The sequence below is a fragment of the Dipteris shenzhenensis genome, chromosome 17 (assembly GCF_047967505.1).
Source record: "Dipteris shenzhenensis isolate YYH24624 ecotype China chromosome 17, Dip_SZ_1.0, whole genome shotgun sequence".
NCBI classification, from domain to species: domain Eukaryota; kingdom Viridiplantae; phylum Streptophyta; class Polypodiopsida; order Gleicheniales; family Dipteridaceae; genus Dipteris; species Dipteris shenzhenensis.
This window is the reverse complement of record NC_141612.1, coordinates 51,390,202-51,417,181: the sequence shown is the minus strand read 5'-3', so window position 1 is coordinate 51,417,181 and position 26,980 is coordinate 51,390,202. Positions and strand designations below refer to the sequence as shown.

General features: G+C 45.1%; 1 protein-coding gene across 2 annotated transcripts; it reads right to left on the bottom strand.

Annotated features, from left to right (window-relative positions):
• Nucleotides 1-105: 105 nt before the first annotated feature.
• LOC147892267 (selT-like protein) lies at nucleotides 106-26,980 on the bottom strand. 2 transcript variants are annotated; one of them, XM_087388240.1, is made up of 6 exons: nucleotides 26,604-26,980; nucleotides 26,475-26,529; nucleotides 25,221-25,303; nucleotides 24,799-25,117; nucleotides 271-717; nucleotides 106-161 (listed from the first exon to the last, which is right to left on the bottom strand). In XM_087388240.1, the coding sequence occupies exons 1-5, from the start codon at nucleotides 26,675-26,677 to the stop codon at nucleotides 595-597; spliced, it is 654 nt and encodes a 217-aa protein (XP_087244366.1). In that variant the 5' UTR covers nucleotides 26,678-26,980; the 3' UTR covers nucleotides 106-161; nucleotides 271-594. The 2 variants fall into 2 exon arrangements, with proteins under 2 accessions (XP_087244366.1, XP_087244365.1); XM_087388239.1 differs by lacking the exons at nucleotides 106-161; nucleotides 26,475-26,529 and having other exon boundaries at nucleotides 272-717; nucleotides 26,604-26,977.

Below are 26,980 nucleotides of genomic sequence, written 5' to 3'. Positions count from 1 at the left end.
TACGAGCACGTCTGCTACAAAATCTGGTGCAAAATAATGCTGCACAATTTCACTACACATTGGACAAATTACATCTTTAATGCATTGTCGAATTTCGATTCTTGCATTGTGTCCTAGTTGTTTCTGAGACCCTTGCCTTTGTCACAAAGTTCATGGCAGTGCTCTTTTTTGTCTATTCCTGGTCTACTTGGGTTCACACAGAAATCACTCTGAGAATTTAATTCTTGAATATTTAACCTCTATTTTATATACTTAAAAGAGATAGGAAACAACAATTATCTTTCTCATTTTCACACATTAATTGAAGTCGACATTAATTGTTGAAAGAAGTGTCTCACATCATTTAAGAAACTGTAGAAGAATGTGAGCACAGACCTCGAGAATTCTGAGCAAACCCGGGATAATCGTGTACATATCTTCTTAGCAAAACATGTGAAAAGGGTTTACGAGCACATGCATACAAACACACCGTCTGATATTGGATGTGGGACGAATGCTTTTGCCATAGTCTGCAAAGACTGGCTGGACGAAACCCTAGAATTTGAATTATTCATGATGACTGACAAGGTAACATGTGACGCAATGATTATCACATCAGTTCAACCGAACTCCAGGATTTTCTACAGCACCTACTGCCTTCAGCTCCATTGTTTTACCAACTCGCTCTCGAAGTTCAAATTCATCTGGAAATCTGTTCTCCTTGAGCTTGGAAAAAATCTGCCATTTCCACAGATCACTAGTTCCGTTACTGTAGCATGGAAAAGAAAATCTAGGGAATTTCAGAATGAACAATCCAAATACTGAAGAATACAAAAACCTGATTGAAGCTTGCGAAAAGAAGCAGAACAAAACAATAATCAAAAGAGTTGTTCTGAATCCCTCACATTAATAAAGAGATTGCATTGCAGAAACATGGAGTACTACTTTACACAACATCAATGATGGTGATGATTATGGCAAACAACCGGAAGTACCCCCTCACAAGGCAAAACATTTCCCTCTGCTGCTCAAAGGGCTCCTCACACGAATTCTTTCACTCTGACTTTTCCTGTGGGATCCCCCTGAATTTCCAGAGTCTTTGCCAGCTGTTTGGATCATTTTTTGACCCTTGCACTCTTATGCAAGCAATGTGCCAGGCAGTCCTATTGACGAGAGACATGGGTTCCTCAACTGACAATATTGTCTGAAATCATAGTTTCTATCAGATCCATATATATTTCTTGTCATAATATGAAATAATGCTGTATTAACCTTCGAAGCAGAGAATCCTCCTTAAATAGTATGTGGTGACCCCACAATACGTTGTGATTGGTGGACTCTTGCCCTGGTTTTGTTAGTTCTTTGGTCTACTGAAAAAAAACAACCGTTACCTAAGGCTACAAAATACATCTGGTCGCTATTCAAGAGTGTGTAGCATTAACGACAGATAGCTCCCATTGATGTTGTAATATTTGGCAAGCCAACTCTTCACACCATCCCAAAAGTCCTTACCTACTGTCATTCATACAGCATAGCAAGTGTTGAATGTAGTCCCCTGGCCATACCTGTCACGGCCACCTATCAGCCATGAATATCTGGATTCTGTCTGCAGGAGACAGTGGCGGCAATACATATGGGACAGGCCAGCAACAGCTATTCTAGGCCACCCAGAACAGGTCAGCCCCTAAACAACAATAGGGATCTGCAGCATAGTTACCATGAACGCCGTTCCCCCTTCCTGGAATGGGGGAACCCGTTCCAGATAGAAGCATGTTCTAAGAATCGGCAAAACGTCAGGTGAATATGAATGCATTCCAAATGTTCCCGGAACGCATTCCCTGGCGACAGGCTGTTTCAGAACGCTTCCCTCTTCTGTTTTTGGGGTTTGCCTGCAGAAGTGATTTCCCATACACTAGAAATACCATTTGGTTATCCACCTACTCCAACAATAGCTTATCAAATGTTCCAAATCGCTAAAATGGAAAGTTGAGAGCTATAGAAAATTAGTCTTTCAGATTCTAATATAGTTTCATGTATGTGTTGTATGATGTGGCATTCCTGACACCCTTTCTGGATGCATGGTACCCTTAGGGATATCATTTGGTTATCCACATACTAGAAGCATAGTTTATGCAATGTTACCGTTTCCGGATCCACGTTCCCTGGTCTTCTCATATATTAAGGATATAAATTGGTTATCCAGCCTAGCTTATGACATGTTCCAATAAATCTTTATAAAAGTTTAAACCTGAAATGTGAAGTTCAACGTAGAAATTTATATCATATATGAGGCGGCATATGACATGGTGTTCACGTTCCCATGCCCACGTTCCCCTTCCCAGAACGTTCCTGTTCTGACATCCGACATCCCCAAAACATTCCTGTTCCCTGATAACTATGATCTGCAGCAGCCTTTTATAGGCTCAGATCCAGTCTGTAAACTCACAGACCAGTCTCTGGAAATGGCAGTTACAGACCACTCTGTGAGATGGCAGTTACAGAAACCTTCAAGGCTATAAAAGCAGGCCTTTTACCTCATTCAGAGGCATAGCTCCAGCAGTCCCAGAAGCAGAACCATCAGCCTCCAACAACACCAGTAGCAGAAGTGCCATCAGCAGCAGCCACATGGCACTGTTGGATTTATCCCATATACAAGGTTGTAATTTTACGGCCAGTCCTGGAACTTTAAAAGGCCTGCTGTACTACATTTTTACGATACCATTGATCATTTGGCAATCATTAATGTGATTGATTCGTAACAGCTGAGTGATTGCTCAAGCTGAATTCTAAAATGGAATTAACTCCTGTCCTTATGCAGCCCCTAAGCGGCTATTTAGTATGCTATTTGATTAGCTAGCTAGCAGTCTGTTGGGTAGTCTTTTTGTAGGGGATTGAGCTTTTGTCACATGGCACTTGGGGATTTATCCCATAAGCAATATTGTAATCTGCAGCCAGTCCTGGAACTATAAATAGGCTCCTGGACTTTATTTGTGCATACTATCGATCATTCCCCTGGGTTTCCCCTATTCTATCTTCTGCCTATGATCTACTAAATCTACATTAGTAATTGGATTGGATGAAATTTCAAAATTTGATTCAATCTGGGCTTTGCTTCTACAATGCCACCAGGAAATCTACAAACCATCCTAGAAGGCACGAGACTCAGATCCTAGAATGGATGGAAATGAAATTGAAGATCCTTTAAGGGCTGCTCGTACTGCAATGAGTGGATTAGGACCAATTGGTGGGGAGCAGGCTGAAACTTCTCTTCGTAGGGGTGGAGCCTGAAGGAAATGATTCACCTTCTAAATGAACTAACAATCAAGATAAGTCTCAAGTTTGTCGAGAACAATTGATTCAAAATTGCATGGGGCCAATGCTCCAAGTAATCAAAACGTAACTAATAAAATCAGACTGAATTCATCCATGGCCTTCAGGCTTCACCCTAGTAAACAAAGACAGTTTCCAGAATTCCTTGATGTAGTCCTTCACTGTACCTTGTTGGGACAGATCATACCACTGACATACATATTGGCATACCACTGACATACATATTGGTCCCTAGCAAGGGGTGAAACAAAAGTCCCTGAACATCTCTGCTTTAAATTCATCCCATGTATCAATGATTGTGCCTTCCCTTTGAAGATGCCTCCACCATGAGTGGGCACAATCCTCAAGGTGCAGGACAACAGATCTGATTTTGCCTTGATCTTCTTTTCAATATTATAGGAAATCCATCTTTTGAGCCACTCCTCTAATTCAGTGGCAGTACATGATTCACCTCTGAACTTGGAGAGATTAATCTTTATCCTTTACATCTTTATCAGGATGCTAGGTTCAGTTGACTCGACGGTTTGAATATATTATTGAAAAGTCAACGTTGCCTTGAGATATACCGGTAATCCTTTATATTCATTAATCTTTTGATATAAGCCTTCAGCATCAGGACTGATCTCTCCGTAGCAATGAAGAGTGGTAGAAATCCATTTACTATTTTGGATTAAAATATGCCAGATGTGTCCACATGCCAGAAGCAGCCAAATTCAGGTGCACGCACCAAGTCAGGTCAATTGCAGGCAAGCCAGGCATGAGAAGAGAATTCGCCCATCTTCTGGAGCCAAGCGGGAGCTGGAATAGCAGGTCATATGCATGTCTAAGTCCCAAGAGCTGCCAGAAGAAGCTCGCATGGGTTTCTGACTGCAAGCAAGCTGATTCGGGGCAGGTATGGGCAAGGCGATTTTTTCCCTAGAGATCTGCTGGCTGTTCTAAAGTGGTAGCTGCTGGGCGAATTGTCCTAGAACTGATTCCTGTTGATTCCGGGGCCAGAGAAGCAGGGCGATTTGTCTTGGAGCTGAATCCTGCTGATTTCCAGGCCAGAGGAGCAGGGCGAATTGATCCTACTAGGGCTGCACAGGTTGTTCCGGGGTATGCCAGGGCTGAGGCGATTTGATCCGTGGCTGGTTTGTGCTGTTACGGATCTCCGACAAGATGGGTCAACTATTTTTTGGAGTCTTCCGGGCTGTGGTATTAGCTGGCTGACCTATCTATTGCTGATTTCTAACCGAGACCAAGCTGTGAATGCTGTGGTTGGTCTATTGCTGGGCAGTAGAAGGCTGGTCGCTTTGTTTTTGGGCTGATTCCAGGCAAGAAAAGGCTGGATGACTGGGGGGTTTTCCAGGCTGGGACTGCTAGCCAGGTGACTATGCAGCGAGATCTCTTGCAATTGGTCAGCTATTGAGCCTTGCTGTGCATTGCAATTCACAGGTTGTCAGACGAGGGGCACCGTAACAGCAAGGGGCTGAGTGTTGGCCTTGCTTGCCAAAGGATTGATGCCGTAACAGCTTGGCGGGGCTGAGATTGTTGGACGATTTCTACTGTGGGAGCTGGAGGCAGTTTCTAGATGGGTTATGCCTTGGAATTGGATGCTTGTGAAGCCATGTTTGGCTCGGATTGCTGAGAGCAGAGGTTATGCTGTAAACTGGATGCCTATTAGAAGGGTCCACTCTTTTTGTTGTAATCTGTTTTCAGTTGAATAAATAATAAAGAAATACCGCAAGGGGCACCATCTGATTTGGGGCCAATCGGTGTATACGTATTGAGCAGGAGCATTCTAGCTCCCTTGTGTTATTGTTTGTTGTGGATGTTATGCCAGTGGAGAAGTACTTGCTAAATTGTGTATCTACAGCCCTTACTTTTATTAGAGGCTGGTTTTAGGAGTTGCACATGCAGGAGTTACTTTAGACGTTTTCATATGTGTTTCCTGATCTGCCCCAACATCTTCCACCTAAGTGAATATTAACCACTAGTGTGCTGGAACTGGGTTCCAAACCTATGAATAAACCTCCTTTAGGCTCTCAAGGGGTAAAGAGGGAAGGCAAATTAATAAGTTAATGGACAGAAATTTAATTACCCAGTTCTTTTGCTTCTCCAGTTCTTTTGGTCAAGAAGGATGGCTCTTTTAGAATGTCTGTTGACTCCCTGCAAGAATTCCCAGGATTGATGACCTATTAAATGAGCTGAAGGGAGCTAATTTCTTCACAAAATTGATCTCAGATCAGGTTACCACAGGATAAGAATGAAGGAAGAAGATGAACCTAAAACTACGTTTAGGACTGAAAGGGGTCTCTACCAATTCAAGGTAATGGCCTATGGCCTTATAAATGCTTGTAATATGCGGGGAACTAGCTGTGCAGAAATTAGATGAACATAACAGGCAGAACTCAAGCATGAAGGACACGAGATCTACCTAACTGCTTTATTTATACATGGTTGCCAAATCCGCATACAAAACTGTGTTGAGGCCACTCCCCGAACTACGACATGTGGGAGATGGAGCTATGCTGCTGACAATGGACACCCCAACCTCGCCCATAGGATGGCTGAAAGGGCTACTGGAGGCTGGGAGCTGGATACTGAAATGAGGAAGGCTGAGTGACGAAAAAGGGGGGCAAGGGCCCCTTATATAGGGCGGGAAACCAGCCAACCTTGGGGCAGCAAAACCGACTGGCTGGTCGATTTTGGCCGACCAGGCCCATTTGGGCCATTCCAGGAAGGCCTTGGGGCTGCCTATGCTAAATGCCCCTCTTGCCCTCCTTCCACACTGTGTGCTGCCCTTGGGAGCCCCCAAAACCTGCCAAATATGCTGCGATCTACTGACAAGGCAGCCGGTTGTCACTGCCACCTAGGCTTGACCCTGGTGCATGTGATAATGCTCCTGCAACCTTCCAACCTCTTATGAACAAGTCCTGCAGCCTTTTCTCTACCAATTTGTTTTGTTATTTTTTTATTATATATTAATCTACAACAAATCCAAAGAAGTGCACCTACTGCATGCGTGCACCATTCTCACATGGTATCATTTACCATTGGTGATGAGGGACCTAGAGAGGGCTGAGCTGAGGGGCTGCTCATTCACTGCTGCTGCGAGTCTTGCCACTGTCTGCCCGGCACATAGGGGTCGGTCACCAGTCCTTAAGGCAGCCTGGTATGAACCAGACGATTTGCTGTAACAGAGGCAGCAAGAGCAGCCTGCTCAAACGTGCACTAAGGCGGCGGTTCCTAGAAGCTTGCCCGAGGCCTGTTTGAGGGCAATCTGCAGGCTGCAGCAGCGATTCGTGGCAATCCATGGGAGCCTGGTACGGGTTCCAGGCAGAGACAATTGGCAGCTGTTTTCAGCAGCCTGCTGGCAAAGGGAGTGCTTGTTGAAGACACCAGAAGGGCAGCTTCCTTCACACCTCCATCCCATCTTGCATCTCTTTTTCTCTGCTTTGTGGCTAATTTTGCCAGCATCAGTAGCAGGGGTACGAGGACTGGAATAGCTTCATGGGACCCCCACGTAAGAGTAAAGAGGATAAGCTCAACAGCATGAACCATGCCCATCAGAAGCTCAGTGTGAAGATATGGTTCATCCAAGGGCTTGTGGGAGCTTGTTCAGGGCTATGAATGGAAGCCTAAACGTCCCAAAAGCTTTATCAATTGGGATGCTGCCCAGGAGGATGATTTTCAAGAGGAACTCAAGGATTTGGTGGATCAGGACTCCAAGGCACATTCAACCTTAGTCAGGACAATCACTAAGGAGGTATCTCTGCCTGTCCAGACCCTAGATAGTGCATCTCTATGCAAGGGGTCTATGCTAGAGGATCTCTATGCAAGGGATTCAGCGATGTGTGCTGTCACCTTGCAGGGACAACTATACAATGTCGAGTTCCCCAAAGGTAGAGCCATACAACCGTTCTAGATGCAGGTAAAGTTTCTCCATGATCAGTTGCAGGCCATGGGTGCTGCCCTCACCACAAGTCAGCTGGCGGCACTCATTCTCACCAAGTTTCCTTTAGATTACAGCACGAGCCCAAGCATTGAGGTGCATAATCACCACAAGTCAACAGGACTTTGATGATCTAAGCTCCGTTCTCCTTGAGGAGGAGACAATACTTGTCTCCATGGGAGAGCTCAGGGTCACTCCAGGACCCAGGTGGCAATCTGGGTTGAGGTGAAGCACTTTTGACGGTGCATAAGAAAAAACGGAGCAAGTGCTACAAATGTAGAAAACGAGGGCACTCTGGCCAGAGATTGTCGGTCCAAAGGCAAACTAAGAAAACAGGACTCAGAGACAGATTCTTCTTCTCAATTAGGTGGTTCCAAGCTTCCCCCACGGGTCACAACCAGAGAAGGCATGTGGGCGGGATTACAAACTGATAACGTCCCCAATTATTTGAAAGTCTGGCAGGTAAAGCAAGGCTACGGAGCTATGGAACAGATAAGTACCGAGTTCACTGCTTGACGTCACAGAGACTATGCACATGGTGTGTACCCATATTTGTTGGTCAAGGTTCTCGTACGTGATATGTTCACCAAAAGGATACATATCATGGTGTGTAACAAAGATCATTATACCCCACTGGGAACGAAGTATAGACTGGCATGGGAAATCACAGGTGAGGACATCTCATTTGCTATTCGAAGGGACATTATGGTTCGAGGATCCAAGCTATTTAATACTCTCTCCAAGCTGAATCCAGTAGGCACGCTGCTGCAGGGTCCATGGTTACATCTTCATCAGCTAGCTTCTTCAAATTATTATGCACACCATGAGCTGCAGAGAGGGTGTTAAAACCTTACCTTTTCTTTTGGGCACATGCCCTAGGTCTCCCTCCCCCATGCTTTCCTCATATGGGGGCTTACAAATGGGGAGGTGACCTTTCCAAGACAGAGGAGGTATGAATAAAAGTCTTGACTCTAGTGACTTGCAAGTTCGAAGTTCCATGAATTTTTAAAAGTCTTGTAGCTTGCAGTCTTGCTCTAACTTGAACGTCGATTCCTTTTGATAAAATTTCAGAAAAGATGGCATACTAGGAATTTGGAGGATAAGATGGGATTGGTTTCATAGGCCAATCAACACTGTGGCACATATGCTCCATCCCCTATAGAAACACCCCTGCTAAATGGAATGATCGGGTGCTTGTGAGTGGATGGACCCAGTACTTGGAGAAAGTTTGTGACTCATCGGTCCAAAATAGGTGAGGTCCCAGAGTAAATTAATGCAGCCCGCTGCCCACTCAGTGCTAATTGCTTTATATTTAATGTTTATTAATGCCTAATTGTTTATATTATCTTTTTTGTATTGCAATTTGCAAATTGCAACAGAATTAAAGAGGGCATAGTCGAGTTTCACAATGACATGGGTGATTTCTCTCATGCAATTGCTAAGGAAAGAGACAACAAGCTATTGGCTCTTACTTGGTCGGAGAAATTTGCGATTTTGAATCCCTCATTGCAAACCCTAGCTCTTCGCATCCTCTCCCAAGATTGCACATTAGGTCCGACTGAGAGGATATGGAGTATATGTGCAGACATGCACACTAGAAAGAGAAACAAGTTCGTTCTTAAGTTTTAGCTACTTAGTCAGTAAATATATATAATCTAATATAACTTATCAGTTATAAGTTATTATGTATACAGTATAGCTTATAACATTTTTAAAAATAAGTCTTCAGACGGGAGAATTGACTTCTTTATATTTATAAATTGTGTTAGGTTGAGCGTGGAGCAGCTCAACAGGTTGGTATATGTAAATGCCAACCTACCCTTGATTGAGAAGTACATGTCTACAGATGGTACTAGTAGCATTGAGTGGAAGCCGAAGCAAGTTGATCCCGATAGAATAAAGTTGAAGCCGGTCGATATGTCAATCATCCAGCAAAGTCAAGAGAACAATGATGTCTACGACTTCCTACAACACGATATGCTCCGATTCCGACGTTAGATAGGATATGCTCCGATTCCCTCTTGTCTGACCTCAGAGGGTAGAGCGATGGAGAGGCTAAAGAGAGTAGGAGAGGCTGAAGAGGCTATGGTAGAGGGAATAGGAAAGGCAAGTAGAGGGTTAAGCAAGGGAGGGTAGAGTAGAGAGTGTACGGAGTGAAAGCTGAGCAAGACATGGAGCATGAGTAGCAAATCGGCGGCCCAAACGATGCAAGCAGAAAACGCCCGTCGAAATTCGCACGTGCAGTGGTTTTACAAAGACAGGCCATTTTGAGAGTTTCGGCAAAATGTTTCAGGGCGTGTATCAGTTACTGCTACTGCATCGTCATCCCGAGGACGTCGAGGTAGAGACAAGCCAAAGCAAGAGGAGAAGGCATTGGCAAACACTACAAACTCAGAGGACTCAGATCAGTTTTGCGAGCCACGGGTTGGTACATCCTCTTCCTCTTCAGAGGACGCAGATTCATCTAGTGATCACAACGATGAGGGCCCTAGGGTCATAGGCTCTAGCTCTAGAGACTAGTCACTAGATAGTAGAGTACTGTAGAAACGAGTGTTTCATGGATCATGGATTATGTAAGCAGTTACCACTTGTGACTTGGCACTGAGTCACTGACCAGTGCAATATTATGACATGTATGATATATTTCATTTTGTTCTCTTTTCATTCGATGATTAACTCTTGAGGATTGAGCCATTGCATCTCATTCATGGGCATTGAAATTTTGAATATTAGAATTTAAAGATGATTGAACAATGAAGATTCTTGAATGATGAATCTTGATTTTGATTCTTGAATTATAAAGTTTAAAGTTTCAATTATATAAATTATGCATAGGTTGTTTAAACTTTAAAGTTTAAGCCCTCTTGGCCTATGTACTATGGACCATGGCCCTGTAGGCTGTAGGCACGCCGCAACACTGAGCAGACTGTAGCCTGTAGGCTGTCACGGTTCACCTTTTACCTGTAGGTTGTAACAATGTATTTGAGAGCTCTTTTCAGAGAGAGAAGAATCTCGAGGTAAATATTTATACTATATATATATTTTATGATTTAAGAAAAGAATTTTAACCACGTTTCTAGGCGTTTCACCTCTCAGAACCTCCTTGGTCGAGTCCACCCGACCCTAACCCAAGGGCCAGGTCAGCTGATTTGCCTGGTCGCGTCAACTGACCTGCTTGGTCGGTTCAATGGCCAACCAACCAGGCTGGCTAGGGACCTATAAAGGCACCCCTCCACTAGTCACTCTATGTCTCACATTGTGCAATCTTTGAGGCATTCTCTTTCTCACTTTCACCAGCTCCTTGGCTCTGGATTGTCTCCCTAGATCTGGATATACAGTTGTATTACCTCTCTCTCTCTCTCCCTAGGTCTGTTCATCGATGAATTGGAAGAGTGGATGACAACACACAGCGCGAAGGTGTCCAGATTGCTGGCTATGCCCTCTTATTGCTTATTTGCGCAGATGATGTAGTCTTCTTCGCAAAAAGCAAGAAAGAGATGCAAACACATTTGGATACACTGGGAAAATTCTGCAGACACTCCAGAATGCAAGTCAACATATCCAAGACAAAAGTGATGGTGATTGGGACTCGGAATAAACACCTTGATTTCACTTTTGAGGGGAAACCTCTGGACGGTGTCACTACATACAAATATTTGGGGCTGGAATTTGCAGACACTTACAAGTGGAATGCATGTGTGGAAAGAAGAATCTTGGGAGGTTTGAAAGCTTTATATAGCTTCCAAAACAAGTTCAGAAAGGCACGCTTATGGAACTGGGAAATGAGAAAGTTTATGTATAACATGCTCGTACAAACAGTGGTCCTTTACGGGTGCTCAACCTGGGCACCTAGGCTCTCTAGGGCCTACTGGAACCAAATAGAGAGTTAGGGGTGAAAGCACAAACACTGTGCCCCATCTTTTTGGCTGAGACAGGTATGATACCTCTCGAAGGAGAGGCATTGTGCCTGGAGCTCCAAATCGCCACTGATCTACTCTTGGACCTTCTCTAGCTGTGCTGCCCACATGACAGTCATGATGCTGTCCATGTGGCAGCCCCTTTCGCTCTTTTTCTGTGGGATACTGCCCAAGGTCTCCCTCCCCCATGCTCTCCTCATATGGGGCTTACAGATGGGGAGGTGACCTTTCCAATGCGCCCTCTCACCGACACATCTCGGCCCAATGCACACATGTCAATGACGATGCTCCAGTAACTCCATGGTCGTAGTCTTCTGGAACATTTAGATGTCGAAATCTTTTCCTAGCTTTTCATCAAGTGGCTCCTGCTCCACCAAGTCTGGTTCCGCTTCCACACACCCTCCTGGTACACAGGTCCATCTTTGGTAGCACCACCTTCAATCACCTTCCCGCCTTCAAACTCGAGCAATCCATCCGTCACAATCTTCCAGTTGTCCCCCTCATACAGAGTGAACAACCTGGAGTCTTGGAAGCACCATGCTCTAAGGGTCTGTTTCAACCCGTTCTTCTTTTGGCAAGGTCTGCAACAAATGAATATCTTCAGATAACCTGGACCACGAACTCTCGCTGAGCTCTCAAGCATGTACTCTTCTGGCTTCAGTACACCTTGTCCATCACCTTCCAGCAATCTGCGTCCACGATTTGAAGAAGCACCCACACTTCCCCTTCTGCCTTCGAAGAAGCCCAATTCCTTCCAATCTCGCATTACCTAACACAAATGAAGAGCAAAGTCTCTCCACAGCATGCTATAAATGCTCAAATGAAGAACATCAAGTACATACCAGATCGTCGTACTGCCTGTGTGCTTGCTTTGAAAGCAAACCATACACCTCATCGAGGCACATACCAATAGCCTGTGTAATCCTGTACTATCCCCTTCTAAAATACAGCATCCATCTAAGCATGAAACCCAAGGCACTCCATGGAATCCACCCTCGTGTCAATATCAACAGCCATGCACCTGGAAGATTCCAAGCACTCCATGCTGCTGTTCACCTTCACAAAGGCCTCTGACTCCTCATCAACCCACATCTCAATGTCAGACATCATCACTGTGGTTTCTAGGTTGGCAAATCTGGCCTCATTAGCACACGGAGATGTCTACAACAACGACAAAGATGACAAGGCGCTACTGGCGTAGGACTATGCTGTCAAAGGAAAGGGCAAGCCTAACGGTGGCAAGTCCAAGAAAGACGTCTCGGATGACGAGGACACTTCCAAGAGGAAGAAGCCAAAGAAGTGTTGCTATTGTGACACGCCAGGACATTTTGCGAAGGATTGCAGAAAGAAGAAGGCGGATCAGAAAAACAAAAGGAAGGAGTCCGACTCAAATTCATAGGGTGATACAAAAGCCAAAGCAAATGTGGTAGTTGAAGAGTTGTTCTTGGTACAAAGCTTTTGAACCTCCGAGGCAGCCTCCTCAGTACCATCGAGGCCAAATGGCACGAGTCCACCTTCAGACCAACTAATGCCAGTTGATTCCTCACCACCTTGACCTTCGTCAAGTGGTCATGTACCGAATCTCTCTCAACAATATCAAGGTTGTAGAGCTGATGCTAAAGAAGCAAGATCAGGGATGTGTTGTCTGTCTCGTACAAATCCTTCAGAGTGACCCACGTCTGTACTGATGTCTCGGCCATCTGGATGTGAGGAAGCACAAAGTCTGTCGTAGTCCCTATGCTCAATGCGAGGGCATGGGCATCTCTGTCTTCCCAAGCTTCGAGCTCCTCTCCGTCTACTGCCATGAGTTATTCCCATTTCTGTCCACCATGTCCTCCGGCTTCGCCTACACTCCCGTTGTCAATTTTCATAGCTTTCGAGCCACTAAATGACTCAAGATCTTCACCTCTAATCACTCAGAGGGCAATGGAACTAAACCTTTAATCACTTCAGCACTTATTTACAGCTCACAAAGCATATATCACAACCATTAACCATTGCATGATCACCATTTGGCATTTACCCATTTGTTCACAAACAAAACCACTGAAAAAGGGATGGAGGCTAGAATGCCCCTGCTCAACAGACATAGACAAGTGCACCCGATTGGCCCCAAACACCGTGGCGCCCCTTTCGGTATTTCTTTATATCTCACAGTGAAATGATTACAAGTTGCATCTGGGAGACCTTCCCTGCAACTGAGCACGCAGCCCCAATTCACTAAGCCTTCGCAAGGCTTTCAAGCATAGAACACCATCACATAAGTGCACTTAACCCATAGGCTCAATCCAAACGCATTCTCTTTTCCAAGTGCAATTCCATTGGCTGTCCAGATGCAATCACACTGCACCCCAGCTGCACTCTCTTTGAGTGGTTTCCAGATGGCATTCACAAAGCTTTTCAAAGCTCCAAAATAAAATCAGCAAAGTACCCAACCAAAGAATGACTCATGTAGCACTGCCTGGGCACCTGTGAGCCAAGAAAGAGGCGGCACACGAGGCCAACCAATAGCTTATGGCAAAAAGAAATTGCAGTAGCAAAATCACAACTCACCAAGCCCTGAAAACTCGAACCAAGTCCTCAATCGCCAAGAGGACATAGTAGCCAATGCCCAATTGCATTCTCAGCCAAAGAGGAGTGCAAAGGCATGAAGAAAGAGCATTTACAAGAGCCGACCAGCAAGAATTCCACTGAAAAATGCGAAAAGAAGCACTTCTGTCGCGAAGAAGTGGGAGTTCTTGGGCTCAAAAGAAGCGTGCTTCAGAGAGGAATGCATTGAGAAGGTTTTGGAGAAGTTTCATCGCCGGAAAGTCCTCCAAAACTGAGAAAAACAGTCAACCAGCGCGTGGGACCACTCGAAATTCAACAGAAAGCTGTAGCTTTGCAAGAGGAGAGGCCCAGGAGGCGGTAGAAGCCAAAAGGTCCAGAAAAAGCCACTTTTGCAAATTCGACCAGCAAAAGAAGTGCTCAGCTCTGCCCGTTCTACCAAACGCACGGAGGGAAAAGCATATCACTACGAAGGGGAGGCAGAGGGGAAGCCATCGGGCCAAACAGAAGTCGAGGAATCCAAACGCGTGAGGAGTTATGAAGAAAAACGGAATTCAGCTGAAGGAGGCTGAAAAACCAGTCCAAAATCTCAACAAAGGGAGAAGATGAGAGAGAAAACCACACGTGAAGTTTAGAAGGCCCAGGAAGGTCCAGGAATGGCAAAGGAGCATGTAGAAGGCACTAGAGCCACCTGGAGCTCTAGGGGGGCCACTGAAGGTACATGGCCCTCTAGGGGGCCCATTAAAAATGCCACATCATCATTTCCCAACAACCACTCTTTTAATTCCTTGGAATGCCTTTGGGCCTAGGGATTAATTACGCTTATGTGCTAGGCACCATGCCGCGTTTAATTACACATTATTAAGCCCACGCTTGGACTTTTAAAACCAAAGTTATCACGGTCTTGTAGTACATTAAAGTACTTAGATTTTCACGCCCCCGTGACACCTTCCAGATCGGGTAATTTGACCCACCCATTTTCCCACACTCTCCAAAGTTAGGGATAGTGAAAGAAAGAAATATGCGGGGGGAGGAAGGGAGAGCAGGGGCTGAAGAGGCTGAAGAGGTCGACATCTCTGCTCCTAAACCACGCAGCAAAGTTGAGCAAACTCAACCTTCAGTAGACCATAACTCTCAACGCACTTGACTGAACATGAGTCACCCTCCTAGCAAGGGCGCTGTACTCCAGTCATGGAAGTCGATTCCCAAGAGCTTTTGAATCACGATCATCCTTCAGCAAGGTCCCTGCCTTCAAGCTCCCACACGTGTGAGCCTCCTACTTGGGCTCTGATTACCATGTTAGAAATCAACCAACAAAGAGTACGCACGATGCAAGACTGATAGAATTGCCCAGGAGCTCACACAGTGTGGTGTGGGGTGTGGAATCACAAACTTCTTAAACTTATGTGCATAGCATAGGTGTGCACACTCATCAATAGACAATGTACCAGCCAGATAGAGACACCACCAAAATAATATATTTCCGTCCAAAGCTATGGACACAATACAAAAGAGATAGATCCAGAGTCCCACCAATGGTGTGGTCCTCTGATCTTACCACAAGGTCCTTCTCCTATACCGGCTATCTCTAGACTCGAGCCCGCGTGCTCCACCTTGAGCGTCTGTAGACTTTCTGTCCAGAATGATCTTCTCAACCTTGCTGCCCTGTGTGTCAGCCTTGGTAGGCAGCCCTCTGTGAGCTGAGTCTGCAGCTCCTCAGCCCAGTTAACCTCCTGGTCATAGGCCCAACTAGTGCTGCTCTGCTGCTCCTTCCTGCTCCCTGAAGTGCTGCTCTAGAAGATGATATATGAGGGCTGAATGGCCCCCTTTTATAGGCCCAGGGCCTGATCCAAAAAACCTACCTGGTAGGGGAATATGGGCCCACCAGACTGCCCCTCCCTACCCAACTTTGTGGTCTGTAAACCGACATCCAGGCAGCCCTTGATTGGCCGACCTGGGGCAGCTCTCTTGGGCTGCTGCCAGGCCCTAAGGGCAGCCCATATAGGGCCCTACCCTTGGGTCCTTCTAGGGCTGGATGGCTGGCTATCCAAGGCCCCCATCCCTTCCACATATGCCTGATCTGCTGAAACTGTTAACAGGCGCTTATTGCAGGCGCCTTTGCCCTGCCGTGCTGCGCCATGTGCTCCTGCCGGATCTGCCCTCTGCCAGGCTCTCTCCAGCCACATGTGCATCTCTGTACTGGTCCGTACTGCTGCTGAGGTCAGCCGCCATGTGTTGCCATCATACAGCCACTCCTCGCCTTTGTCCAAAGCTCCAAATCGCCACTGATCTGCTCCTGGACCTTCTCTAGATGTGCTGCCCACATGACAGTCATGATGCTGTCCATGTGGCAGCCCCTTTCTCTCTTTTTCTGTGGGGTACTGCCCTAGGTCTCCCTCCCCCATGCTCTCCTCATATGGGGGCTTACAGATGGGGAGGTGACTTTCCAACAATGTGCACCACTCGTCAACAAGATACATGGGGTGGCTAACAGCTTATTGAAGCTACCCATTTCATTCGCACAAAGATTCAATATTCAGCCTCAATCGTTGCTCATATGGAAAATGTATTCAAACTGCATGGCTTACCCCAAGAAATTGAGAGTGACCATGATGCCAAGTTTATGAGACAGTCTTGGCAAGAGCTTTTCACATAGTAGAGCAGAACATCCTCAGACAATGGACAGACTAAGAGAGTCAATAGATGGTTGGAAGAGTATCTTAGGCACTATTGCTTTGATACCCTTTGAGGCAATGTATGGTTGCAAAGCCCATGGTTATTGATAAGGAAATTACCAACCAGCAAGCTAAGGATTATCTGGCCAATATGACTGCTCTGTGATAGCAGTGCACACACAATGTAATGAGGCCTCAAGCCCGGATGAAATAATATGCTGGTCAACATCGAAGATACAGGAATACAGCAGGAAGCACCTTCAAGGGTTGGAGAGGAGTGTAGTCAGGGGCTGGATCTGACAACAAGGCTCATGAGGGGCTGCACAAGGACGAGGAGTTAAGTACATTTTAGAATTCAGCCTGAGCAATCACTTATCCGTTACGAATCAATCCTATTATATATATATATATATATTATACATATAGAAAGATAGATAATGAAACCAGGAACATGCCCAAACTCGTCCTCTAAAAACACAACACATAGTGCAGCTTCAATCTCATGATAGTCACTCATAAGGTTGAGAACCATAAACTCGAAATACAGATCCACACACCCACACATACTTGAGCATCCATTTATACAAATACCTTCATACTGAGTTTCTGCCGGAACTCCCGAGGCGAAGGGCGGACTCAGCCATGACAAAGGCTGGCATTAAAGGAGAAGGCTAATTAAAAAGGAATCCACATTCTCTTCATTCAAGCTACAACTGCTTGTGAAGACTATACAATTTCATTTTAGTCTCTCCCAAACGTGATTGTCAAATGATCAATGGTATCGTGAAAATGTAGTACAGCAGGCCTTTTATAGTTTTGTGGCTGACAGTAAAATTCCAAGCTTGTATATGGGATAAATCCAATAGTACCATGTGGCAACTTCTGAGCAGCCTACTAAAAAGCCTACCAAGCTAACTAGCCCCTTTGTTACAGTCCACCCTTGGGAAAAAAAAGTTGTCCTCAAATGGTACCAAAGTTCATTAAATTCTGCACAGTTAAGTAGGGGCGTACTGCTCCCGAATAGATGAACATTGCCAAGAAGATTTGGTAGGGCTCTCCATTTGATGTACTATTGCACATATGACTTATTTCTTAGCACATGTCCCGCCTCATCCATAATTCCTCTAAAATCTACTCCGTAGGCCCCAAGTATTTCTTGAGCAGTGAAACCTGGAAGACACTATCAATTCTGAAAGTAGACCAACTAATAGGGCAATTCACCAGCTTTTCTCAACCTCTTAAATGGCCCATAATACCTATGGGCAGCTTTACATTAGTATTCCCCTTCAAAGATGCATATCCTGATTTGTGGAGCCTTAGAAATACATAATCCCCCTCCTCAAAGTGAAAATACTAGTCTAGTTTCACTTGTTATTCGTGCCGTGTTGTGAAGTGGAGGGTTGTGTAGTGGGTCCTGTGCTTGTGTGAGTGCTGGTGATACTTGAGCTAGGGTCATGGCAGTGAAGGTCAAGGCAGTGTGTCACGAGGACGTGAATTTTTTGGACTTTTGATTTCCAACTCCTGTAATTTGCACGTGACTGCCTTGAGCCTCTGGAATGCGAGGGTCTGGCCATGGGTCGGGACTTGGAGAATTAAAATTCCTAGTGGGCCCTTGTAAATAATGAATGTGCGCCTAGTTACTAGGCAATTAATTCCTAGGGCCAAAGTGTGCAACAGGGGGGCCAAAAGAGTGGTGCAATTAAAAAAACTGCTTTTAGGTACCAAAAGAGAGGTGCAATTAAAAACCACTGCTTTTTGGAGCCTAGGGCTTTAAAAGGGGGAGGGAGCCCTTCTTTTGGATGCAGTTGGCCAAATCAGTCCCAGAGAAGCCAGATCATCACTTTCAGGTGTTCCAGAACCTGCCAAGGAAATTCGTTTTTACCCAGGGGCCAGTTTCAGGTGTTCCACAACCTACCAGGGAAATTCGTTTTTACCCAAGAGCCAGTTTTAGGTGTTCCAGAGCTTGCCAGGGAAATTCGTTTATACCCAGGGACCAGTTCCAGGTGATCCAGGGCTTGCCAGAGCGAATTGCAATTGATCCAGGAGTCTGTTGCAGGTGGCGATTTCTACCAAGGTGTCTGTTCCAGTTTGCGATTTGCTTTTGGGCTCTTCCAAGCTATTCCAGGTGCTTGCGATTGGTTCTAGGGCTGTTCCAGGAGTTCTGGACCTAACCAAGCTGCTCCGAGTGAACTGCAACTTGCTTTTTTCAAGCTTTCAGGCTCTGTAGGAGATTTCGACCTCATTTTTTGGAGCTTTCTAGGTGTTGTGGCTGGTTTTGGTATCTTTCTAGGCGTGGGTGTTCTATTCTAGGCTGCTTCTTGGCTGTGCCAAGGCGGAATCAGCTTATCTCCGCAGGATCTAGGGTTTTCCAGCCAAGGTGACCTTTCTTCTGTGGATTCCGGGTAGAAGAAGGCTTGTCTTTGCCTGTTTTTGCCGTTCCCTGATTGGTTGCTGGCTACTTATTCTTTCCTCGCGAAGAAGGGTTGATTTATGTTGTTGGGCAGTGGCCAAGGAGGTTATAGATTGTGTTTGGTTGTTTGATTGCACCAGAGTTCAGATTTTCCATGTTTGGCTGGTTGGACACTTGGATGTGCGATTGCAAGAGTGGTTCAGACAGTGGATGCTATTGGGGTCTCTGTTGCATACTTTGGTTGGCTGAGGATATAGGATTGTCTAGTGATTGGATGCTGTTCACCGTTTGAAGTTGAGCAAGGAATTACAGGGTGGGCTGGACGGGGAGTCTGCGGGCGTTGGTTTGCCTGTGGTGCAGCTTCCCAGAGACCTTTGTAATCAGCCGCTTGGCTTCAAATGAATGTTAAATAAATACCGCAAGGGGCACCAACGTTTGGGGCCAATCGGTGTCTTGTTTCTGAGTAGGAGCGCTCTAGCTCCCCTGTGATTTGTTCTGTGGTGCATATTTACTTGTCTTTTTACTGTGTATGTTGTATTTAAGTGGATCCTACCACCCTTTACGTTGTTGAGGCTGGTTTCAGTGAATCCATTGCCGGGATCCACCTAACTTCTTCAAGAAGGGAGCCTGTGGTTGGCTTGGTGCAAGTCTAGCAGACTAAGTGAAGAAGACATCATACTACTCAGTAAATATGTCACATAGGGAGAGATCCGTGAGCCTTACTGAGGAGGAAGAGCAAATGTCTCCGTCTCTTGGTGGTGACCAGGATGCAGGAGAGGAGACCCGGCATGTTGCAGAGCATCAGGATGATCAGAAAGATGAGGAGGATGTGAAACTATTCAAGGCACAGATGCACAGTTTCATGAGTGCTTTCACGCAATTCACACAGGATCCTCGCTTCCAAAAAATGATGAACTCAGATGTGCAGTTGAAGAAAAGGAAGCCTGACGATGGGGATAGCGATGTTGAAGCTAACAAGCGACCACATGTCACTTTTCAGGATCAGCCCTCTCAAATCCCCTATGGTCAGCAGCAGCAGCCTAACACGATTCCGGGACCGACTCAAGGTAATAATTTTCAGTCCATGGTTTCCGGACAGCAAGGAGTTTTGGCAAACCAGGTTCAGCCAGGTTATTTTAGTGGTGGTTCAGTGTTTCAGGCTATGGTCAGCCCACAAGCCCAATTTTCAGGAGGTATGCCTGCTAGTCAAACAGTTGGGTTTCATCCTAGTTTACAGCCCATGGCACAGAACATGATGTATGTAAATGTTGGAGCAGCCCCAGGGATGCAAACAGGTATGCCTAATGTAGCAACAGGCAGCTTTGCTTTGGGAAATATGCAAAATTTGGGTGCTGGTCTAAATAGCACAGCTTTTCCTAATGCCGGTAGTGTGTTGTATAGAGTGAGTGCTGCTGTCCCATTTGCCCAGGCTTCTGTTTATGACAATTTGGCACCTCATGGGAAGTTGAAGGACTTTAAAGAGGCAGATGCAGCCGTAAAATTTGAGACATTCAATGGGGTGCAAGACAAACTTAAGGCCTTGACCTTTTTAGATCAATTGGAAGAAACTTCATAGAATCATCCAATGTACGCCCAGCTGCAAGTTTTCTAAAGGGGAATGCACTTCAGTGGTGGACCACTATGCTTATGGAGAGCACCGCACCAAACACGTGGGTAGGTTTCAAGCAGGTGTTTTCAACTGCATGGCTTACCACGACTTTTGAAGTGGATATCATGACTGCTTGGCATGAGCTGAATTCCAATAATTGCCGTAATTTGGAGGAGTATAACAGCAAGTTTTGGGCGGCTTTGTTGCCTGTTACCTCCTACCGGATTGTTCCTTTCACTGAGCAGGTTGAGAAACATTGTTGCGGGCTGCCTAAGGAGTTGAGAGACTACTGCACGAAGACTCAAGTCTCCAATATGTCTCAGCTTATCGAGAATGCTAGCACAGCATATGCTTTGATGCAGGGGAGGACTTCAGTGTTCAAAGGTGGACAGAAGCAGGAAGCTAAGAAAGATAACACAGATAAGAAAACTGGGTTTCGATTTTCCAAAATAGAGAAGAAGGCCAATTGTCAAAAGGATGAGTGTAATCGCTTGTCCCAGAGGAAGGACGCGCTTTATATGAAGCTGGTAAATGTTTTATTTGCAAAGAGAAGGGACATCAGTCTAGAAATTGTCCCAACCATAAGAGGAAAGAGCCGGCTAGTAACACGGATGAGCCACAGAATATTCCGAAGGGCAAGAGTTCTTGATTCCATAGCGGGTTGTTTACGGCTGGTTTTGTATAGCGTTGTTTACGGCTGGTGTTTTCCCTGCTACTTTTGGATGCTCTTTTGTCATGAGTTTTCGACAAAATGAGATTGCTATATTTGTCATGAGGTTTCGACAAAAATAAGAATGCTATTTTTGCTATGAGGTTTCAGTAAAATATGCATGTCATTCTTGTCATGAGGATTCGACAAGATGGGAATGCTCTTTTTTGTCATGTGGTTTCGACAAAAAGAGAATGGATTCCCCTAGACCTTGGTTCCGGATGCACAATTCCTGGAAGTGGTCTATGTCGTGCATTGTTGGCCGCAATGTACGTGGTGTACTAGTCACAGTGGGTGTACTAGTCGCTTGGTTTGCAATGCTATACGGATTTGTTATCTGCAGCTCTACAAATCGTATATGCATTGTTGGTGATCTGTTGGCGTCATGGTTGGCTGTCCACTCAGATTTGGATTTGATATCTCAAGTACTTCGGATGTTCATGATGTACCACTAGTGTGGGTCTGAAGAGATGACCATAGGTGGGTAAAGCATGCATGAACTATCCCTGGGAAGTACAATCTGAGTATCTATGTGCATGCATTAAGTGTTTACATATGCTCATGATGTACCACTGGCAACGGGTCCTTAGGGATAGCCATACGTGAGGTGGATCGGACATCGTGGGGAGCATATTGTTTGTGAGTGCATGTATGCATGTATGCATGTACGTGGAATGTTTGCTTGTCTTTTGCCTAACAAACATTTAGTGTTTCCACTTGGTTTTCTTTTGCAAGCAATCCAAGACGTTTGCCTTCTTTCAAGAAGGGGGTATGTCACGAGGACGTGAAATTTTGGGACTTTTGATTTGCGACTCTCGTAATTTGCGCGTGATTGCCTTGAGCCTCTGGGATGCGAGGGTCCGGCCATGGGACGAGACTTGGGGAATTAAAATTCCTAGTGGGCCCTTGTAAATAGTGAATGTGCGCCCAATTACTAGGCAATTAATTCCTAGGGCCAAAGTGTGCAACAGGGGGGCCAAAAGAGTGGTGCAATTAAAAAAACTGCTTTTAGGGACCAAAAGAGTGGTGCAATTAAAAAACACTGCTTTTTGGAGCCTAGGGCTTTAAAAGGGGGAGGGAGCCCTTCTTTTGGATGCAGTTGGCCAAATCAGTTCCAAAGGAAGCTTAATCACTTTCAAGTGTTCCAGAGCCTGCCAGGGAAATTCGTTTTTACCCAGGGGCCAGTTTCAGGTGTTCCAGAGCCTGCCAGGGAAATTCGTTTTTACCCAGGGGCCAGTTCCAAGTAATTCAGGGCCTGCCAGAGAAAATTGCAATTGATCCAGGAGTCTGTTGCAGGTGGCGATTTCTACCAAGGTGTCTGTTCCAGTTAGCGATTTGCTTTTGGGCTCTTCCAGGTGCCTGCAATTGGTTCTAGGGCTGTTCCACGAGTTCTGGACCTAACCAAGCTGCTCCAAGTGAACTGCAACTTTCTTTTTTCAGGCTTTCAGGCTCTGTAGGAGATTTAGACCTAATTTTCTGGAGCTTTTTGGGTGTTGTGGCTGGTTTTGGTATCTTTCCAAGCGTGGGTGTTCTATTCTAGGCTGCTTCTTGGCTGTGCCAAGGCGGAATCAGCTTATCTCCGCAAGATCTAGGGTTTTCCAGCCAGGGTGACCTTTCTTCTGTGGATTCCGGGTAGAAGAAGGCTTGTCTTTGCCTGTTTTTGCAGTTCGTTGATTGGTTGCTGGCTAGTTATTGCGTTTGGGTTTCTTTCCTCACGAAGAAGGGTTGATTTATGCTGTTGAGCAGTGGCCAGGGAGGTTATAGATTGAAGAAACTCGCTAGGAAGTGTTTGGTTGTTTGATTGCACCAGAGTTCAGCTGTTGAGGGCTTTGTCTTGCAGTTGTTCAGCCGTGTTTGGCTGGTTGGGCACTTGGATGTGCGATTGCAGGAGTGCTTCACACAGTGGATGCTATTGGGGTCTCTGTTGCATACTTTGGTTAGCTAAGGATATAGGATTGTCTAGTGATTGGATGATGTTCACCATTTGAAGTTGAGCAGGGAATTACAGGGTGGGCTGGACGAGGAGTTTGCGGGCGTTGGTTTGCCTCTGGTGCAGCTTCCTAGAGACCTTTGTAATCAGCCGCTTGGCTTCAAATGAATGTTAAATACATACCGAAGGGGCGCCAACGTTTGGGACCAATCGGTGTCTTGTTTCTCAGTAGGAGCACTCTAGCTCCCCTGTGATTTGTTCTGTGGTGCATATTTACTTGTCTATTTACTGTGTATGCTGTATTTAAGTGGATCCTACCACCCTTTAGGTTGTTGAGGCTGGTTTCACAATGTCAGGCTGTGATGGCAGTGGTGGTTGTGGGGTGGAGTTGAAGAGGTTCCAAGCCGCATCCATGTCTTCTGGCTGTACGTCTATATAGTACGCCAAGTGAGAATCATTAAACTGACTTATGCCAGTTTCAATCATATTTTGAAGTGCATAGAGAATATTATTGCCACAGGGTATGTACCAGTGTACGAAGGTGACTCAAGCCTCATTGGTCTTGAGAGATCTTTTCCTATTCAGTTTCTGGTCATTTACTGTTCTATCATTAGGGAAGGTCAGGGCATACTATTATCGATTGTTAGATTAGGTACAGACAGCCAGAATTAGGGCTAGTTCTGTTGCACCTCTACCCTCTCTAGTCAGTCTCAATCATGAAAGCCTTCCATAGACTCAGTCCAGTCCTTTACTGGGACCGAGGTGTCATAGCTCATCCCTCCATTAAGGGAGCCAACGGTTGCACAGTGGGTATCTAGTGATTGCAAGGCCTAACCCTAAGAATATAGACAGTAGTTGGCGTGTCACTTCTCTTCACAAGAGACGTACCCACTTGCTGGATAATTCATTTATTGCATATCTTTACTTGCTGACAATTTCCAGTTCTTTAAATTAGAATGTTTGCCAAAAGAATGCATATGTTTCCTATTGATCAGTTAGGTATTAGTTGGCTAGAGTCCAGCATTTGAGGATGGACCTCCATTGAAGGGCTTACGGGAATTAGTATCCCACAAATTGCCCGAACTCACCCTCGAAAAAGAACATATCGATGCTCTGCCCCTCATCGTTGCTACCTGGGAGACAGAGTGCTAGTCTTATTTGGGCAACTGCATATCCTTAAATCATCATTCCTTTTGTACACAAAACAATCTGCCCAGAGATTGGGTCGAGAACATATCCCATTCATGTAAAAGTTATTTAATTTTCTAGCACGTATACTAGATGAACATTGCAATTCCTATATAAACTCCAACAAAAGACATTGTCAATTACATGTAGGGTTCTCAAAGATCCACAATATCTTGGACAGACACTCATACAGGCATACCCCTTGTACTATCTTAATAAAATATTACAGCCGCTTCATCACAAGCTCAAATCTCACCGAGCTGCCCTGTGACACCAAGCTTGGTGAGATCTTTGCTCGTTGTTTGTTCACAACTTGCAGAAAACTGTGTCTAGTAAATATCAGGAGGCCATATATCCAAATCCTATTGGCTACTGCAGCTAGCTTCCCCTCAGAACAGACACTCCAAAAATAAGGCTAGAAATAAACAAAGAGGTGGATGTAGCAAAACTCGAGCAAGCAGGAAATCGAATAACAAGCACAATGACGTGTTTGAGAGGGATCACAAATTGTGGACCATTGTAGGAAGCGTTTAGCACAATTGGTATTACCAAGTGGCAGTGTGCCCTTACCAGATCCCCATCAAAGTAAACTTCAAAGGCCCCTGTACTCTGAAGCATGTTCTGCAATGCATTGCCTACGATCCAAGCACCAGCTGCAGCACCAAAGCGATTTTGGCGCAAAGAGTTGTACCAAGAAGGGGGAGACAGGTATCCCAACCTTGGAAAAATGTGATCTCCTGCAACGACCAGTGCAATAGCACTAAACTGAACTACTGGTACCAGCTTTCTTAGTAACCGTTTTGACAGAGGTGGTGGATGGTTGGTCAGTAGCACTTCCGTTTCCGGAGAGAAGCTCAGAAGCACATTTCGTGTTTGCACTGCTGTTTTCCTGTAAAAGTATTACGTGCAAAATCATATAAGACAATTGCAGGCACTATGTGCAAACATTCTTGCTGTCTAAAAGAGTGTCACTTTTCAATAAGTTGCCTTACTTGTAAGAACAAGAGGAACAAAAAGAAATGTGAAACTTCCCTCCCAGACTTATTGGATCAGATACTCCTGCACTTCCAAGATACTTCAACACAAAAAAGAGCATTAAAAAAATATTAGAGAATAGTCATGGCGAAACCACAGACTCATTAAATGACGTTTTACTCCGGAACTTTGCTCCTGTGAGCAAGTATATATGTGTCATTCTACTCCTAAACTTAAGCTTATCCTTTGAACAAGTACATATATAAAACCAGGTAGAATGACACTCCACTCCTGAGCTCTTATCCTGTGAGCAAGTCTGCATGCAAAGTCCCAAAACCGAACAAGCAAACTGCAGTACAAACGATGTGTTCCAGACATAGGAGACAAGTTTACGTATAAAGACAGTCGGACCAATTTTGATGACTGAACAGCATTGTCTATTCAATACCAAACATTCCAAAAGGTGTATTGAAGGCATACGATGTTGCAGAGGATTTATAAAGATCATGAACTGTAATACCGTCTTCAATCTACCCTTAAATTTTTGCAGTCACCATCTTACTAGAATCTTTCAAATGCTCAGATGACCAATAAGAAAAACTATGAAATGCAATTGAAAGGCTTAGGCCTATTAGACAGACATAAATGAAGCTCCTGTTCTCCTATCTATTTAGGATAAAATACATATTATCTGTCATCTACCTTGGAAACCATTATAAGACACGGCCTAAAATATCCAGATTACCATCATAAAACAAGGATATATCCAATCTTACAACTTTTAACTTTTTTGTTTTAATGAGTATCAAATAAAGAACAAGAGTCCAGAACTGCGCGTACCTTCCTATATGGAACACCTCCTAGTCTTATTTAGAGCTTATGGTTTAATTTAGATTGACGTAACGTTTTACTTAGGTAACCTACAAAGGGAGAATTCAGTTAGCACTCCCGCTAACGAGGCAGTGCTAATAAACACAAGACTCCCCCAAGAAAAAACACAGACCCACAGTATTTGACGTAACGTTTTACTTAGGTAACCTACAAAGGGAGAATTCACGTAGCACTCCCGCTAACGAGGCGGTGCTAATAAACACAAGACCCCCCCAAGAAAAAACACAGACCCACAGTATTACTTAATATGGGCATAAATAAAACCCGATGATCGACCGTTTAGAACGTTATCCTTTCCTCTCTCGTTCCACCGCTTTCTTCTACAACTGTGGATAGTCAACGACAGGACATCTATCTTTATTCATGAACTGAAAACTTACATATACCATCGTCGGTGAAACAAAGAAGCCGAAAAACGTTACCCGCGCAGGTTTCCTGCTATCCAAGTACAGGTCAAAGGACAGGAGCACAAAATGAAGATTCACGAGCCTGCTGGGTAGATCGTGTACCTTAGTTGGAGCAAGAGCTTGGCGAATGGCATCTTCATGGTGATGATCAGGATGGCGATGGTGATAACGGCCATGATGGAAGTAAGAGTGGACAACGATGTGGTAAAAATCTGAGGCGAGGACTAAGAGAGGGAATGCCAGGAGCAGGAGATGTTTTGTATTCCACGCCATATCTCATGAGGAGGAGGATGACTCGGGCCTGGAATTTTAGGGTGGTTAGACATTGAGGTTGCATTTGCATTGCATTCACATTAAGGGACCTTCATTATACTTGATTAAAGAGACGTCTTAGCTAACGTAACCTAATGAAAGAGACTAATAAGAGGCGAGAAGGGAAGGGAGAGGAGTGAGGGGGACGGCGTTGAAGGAGAAGGGGA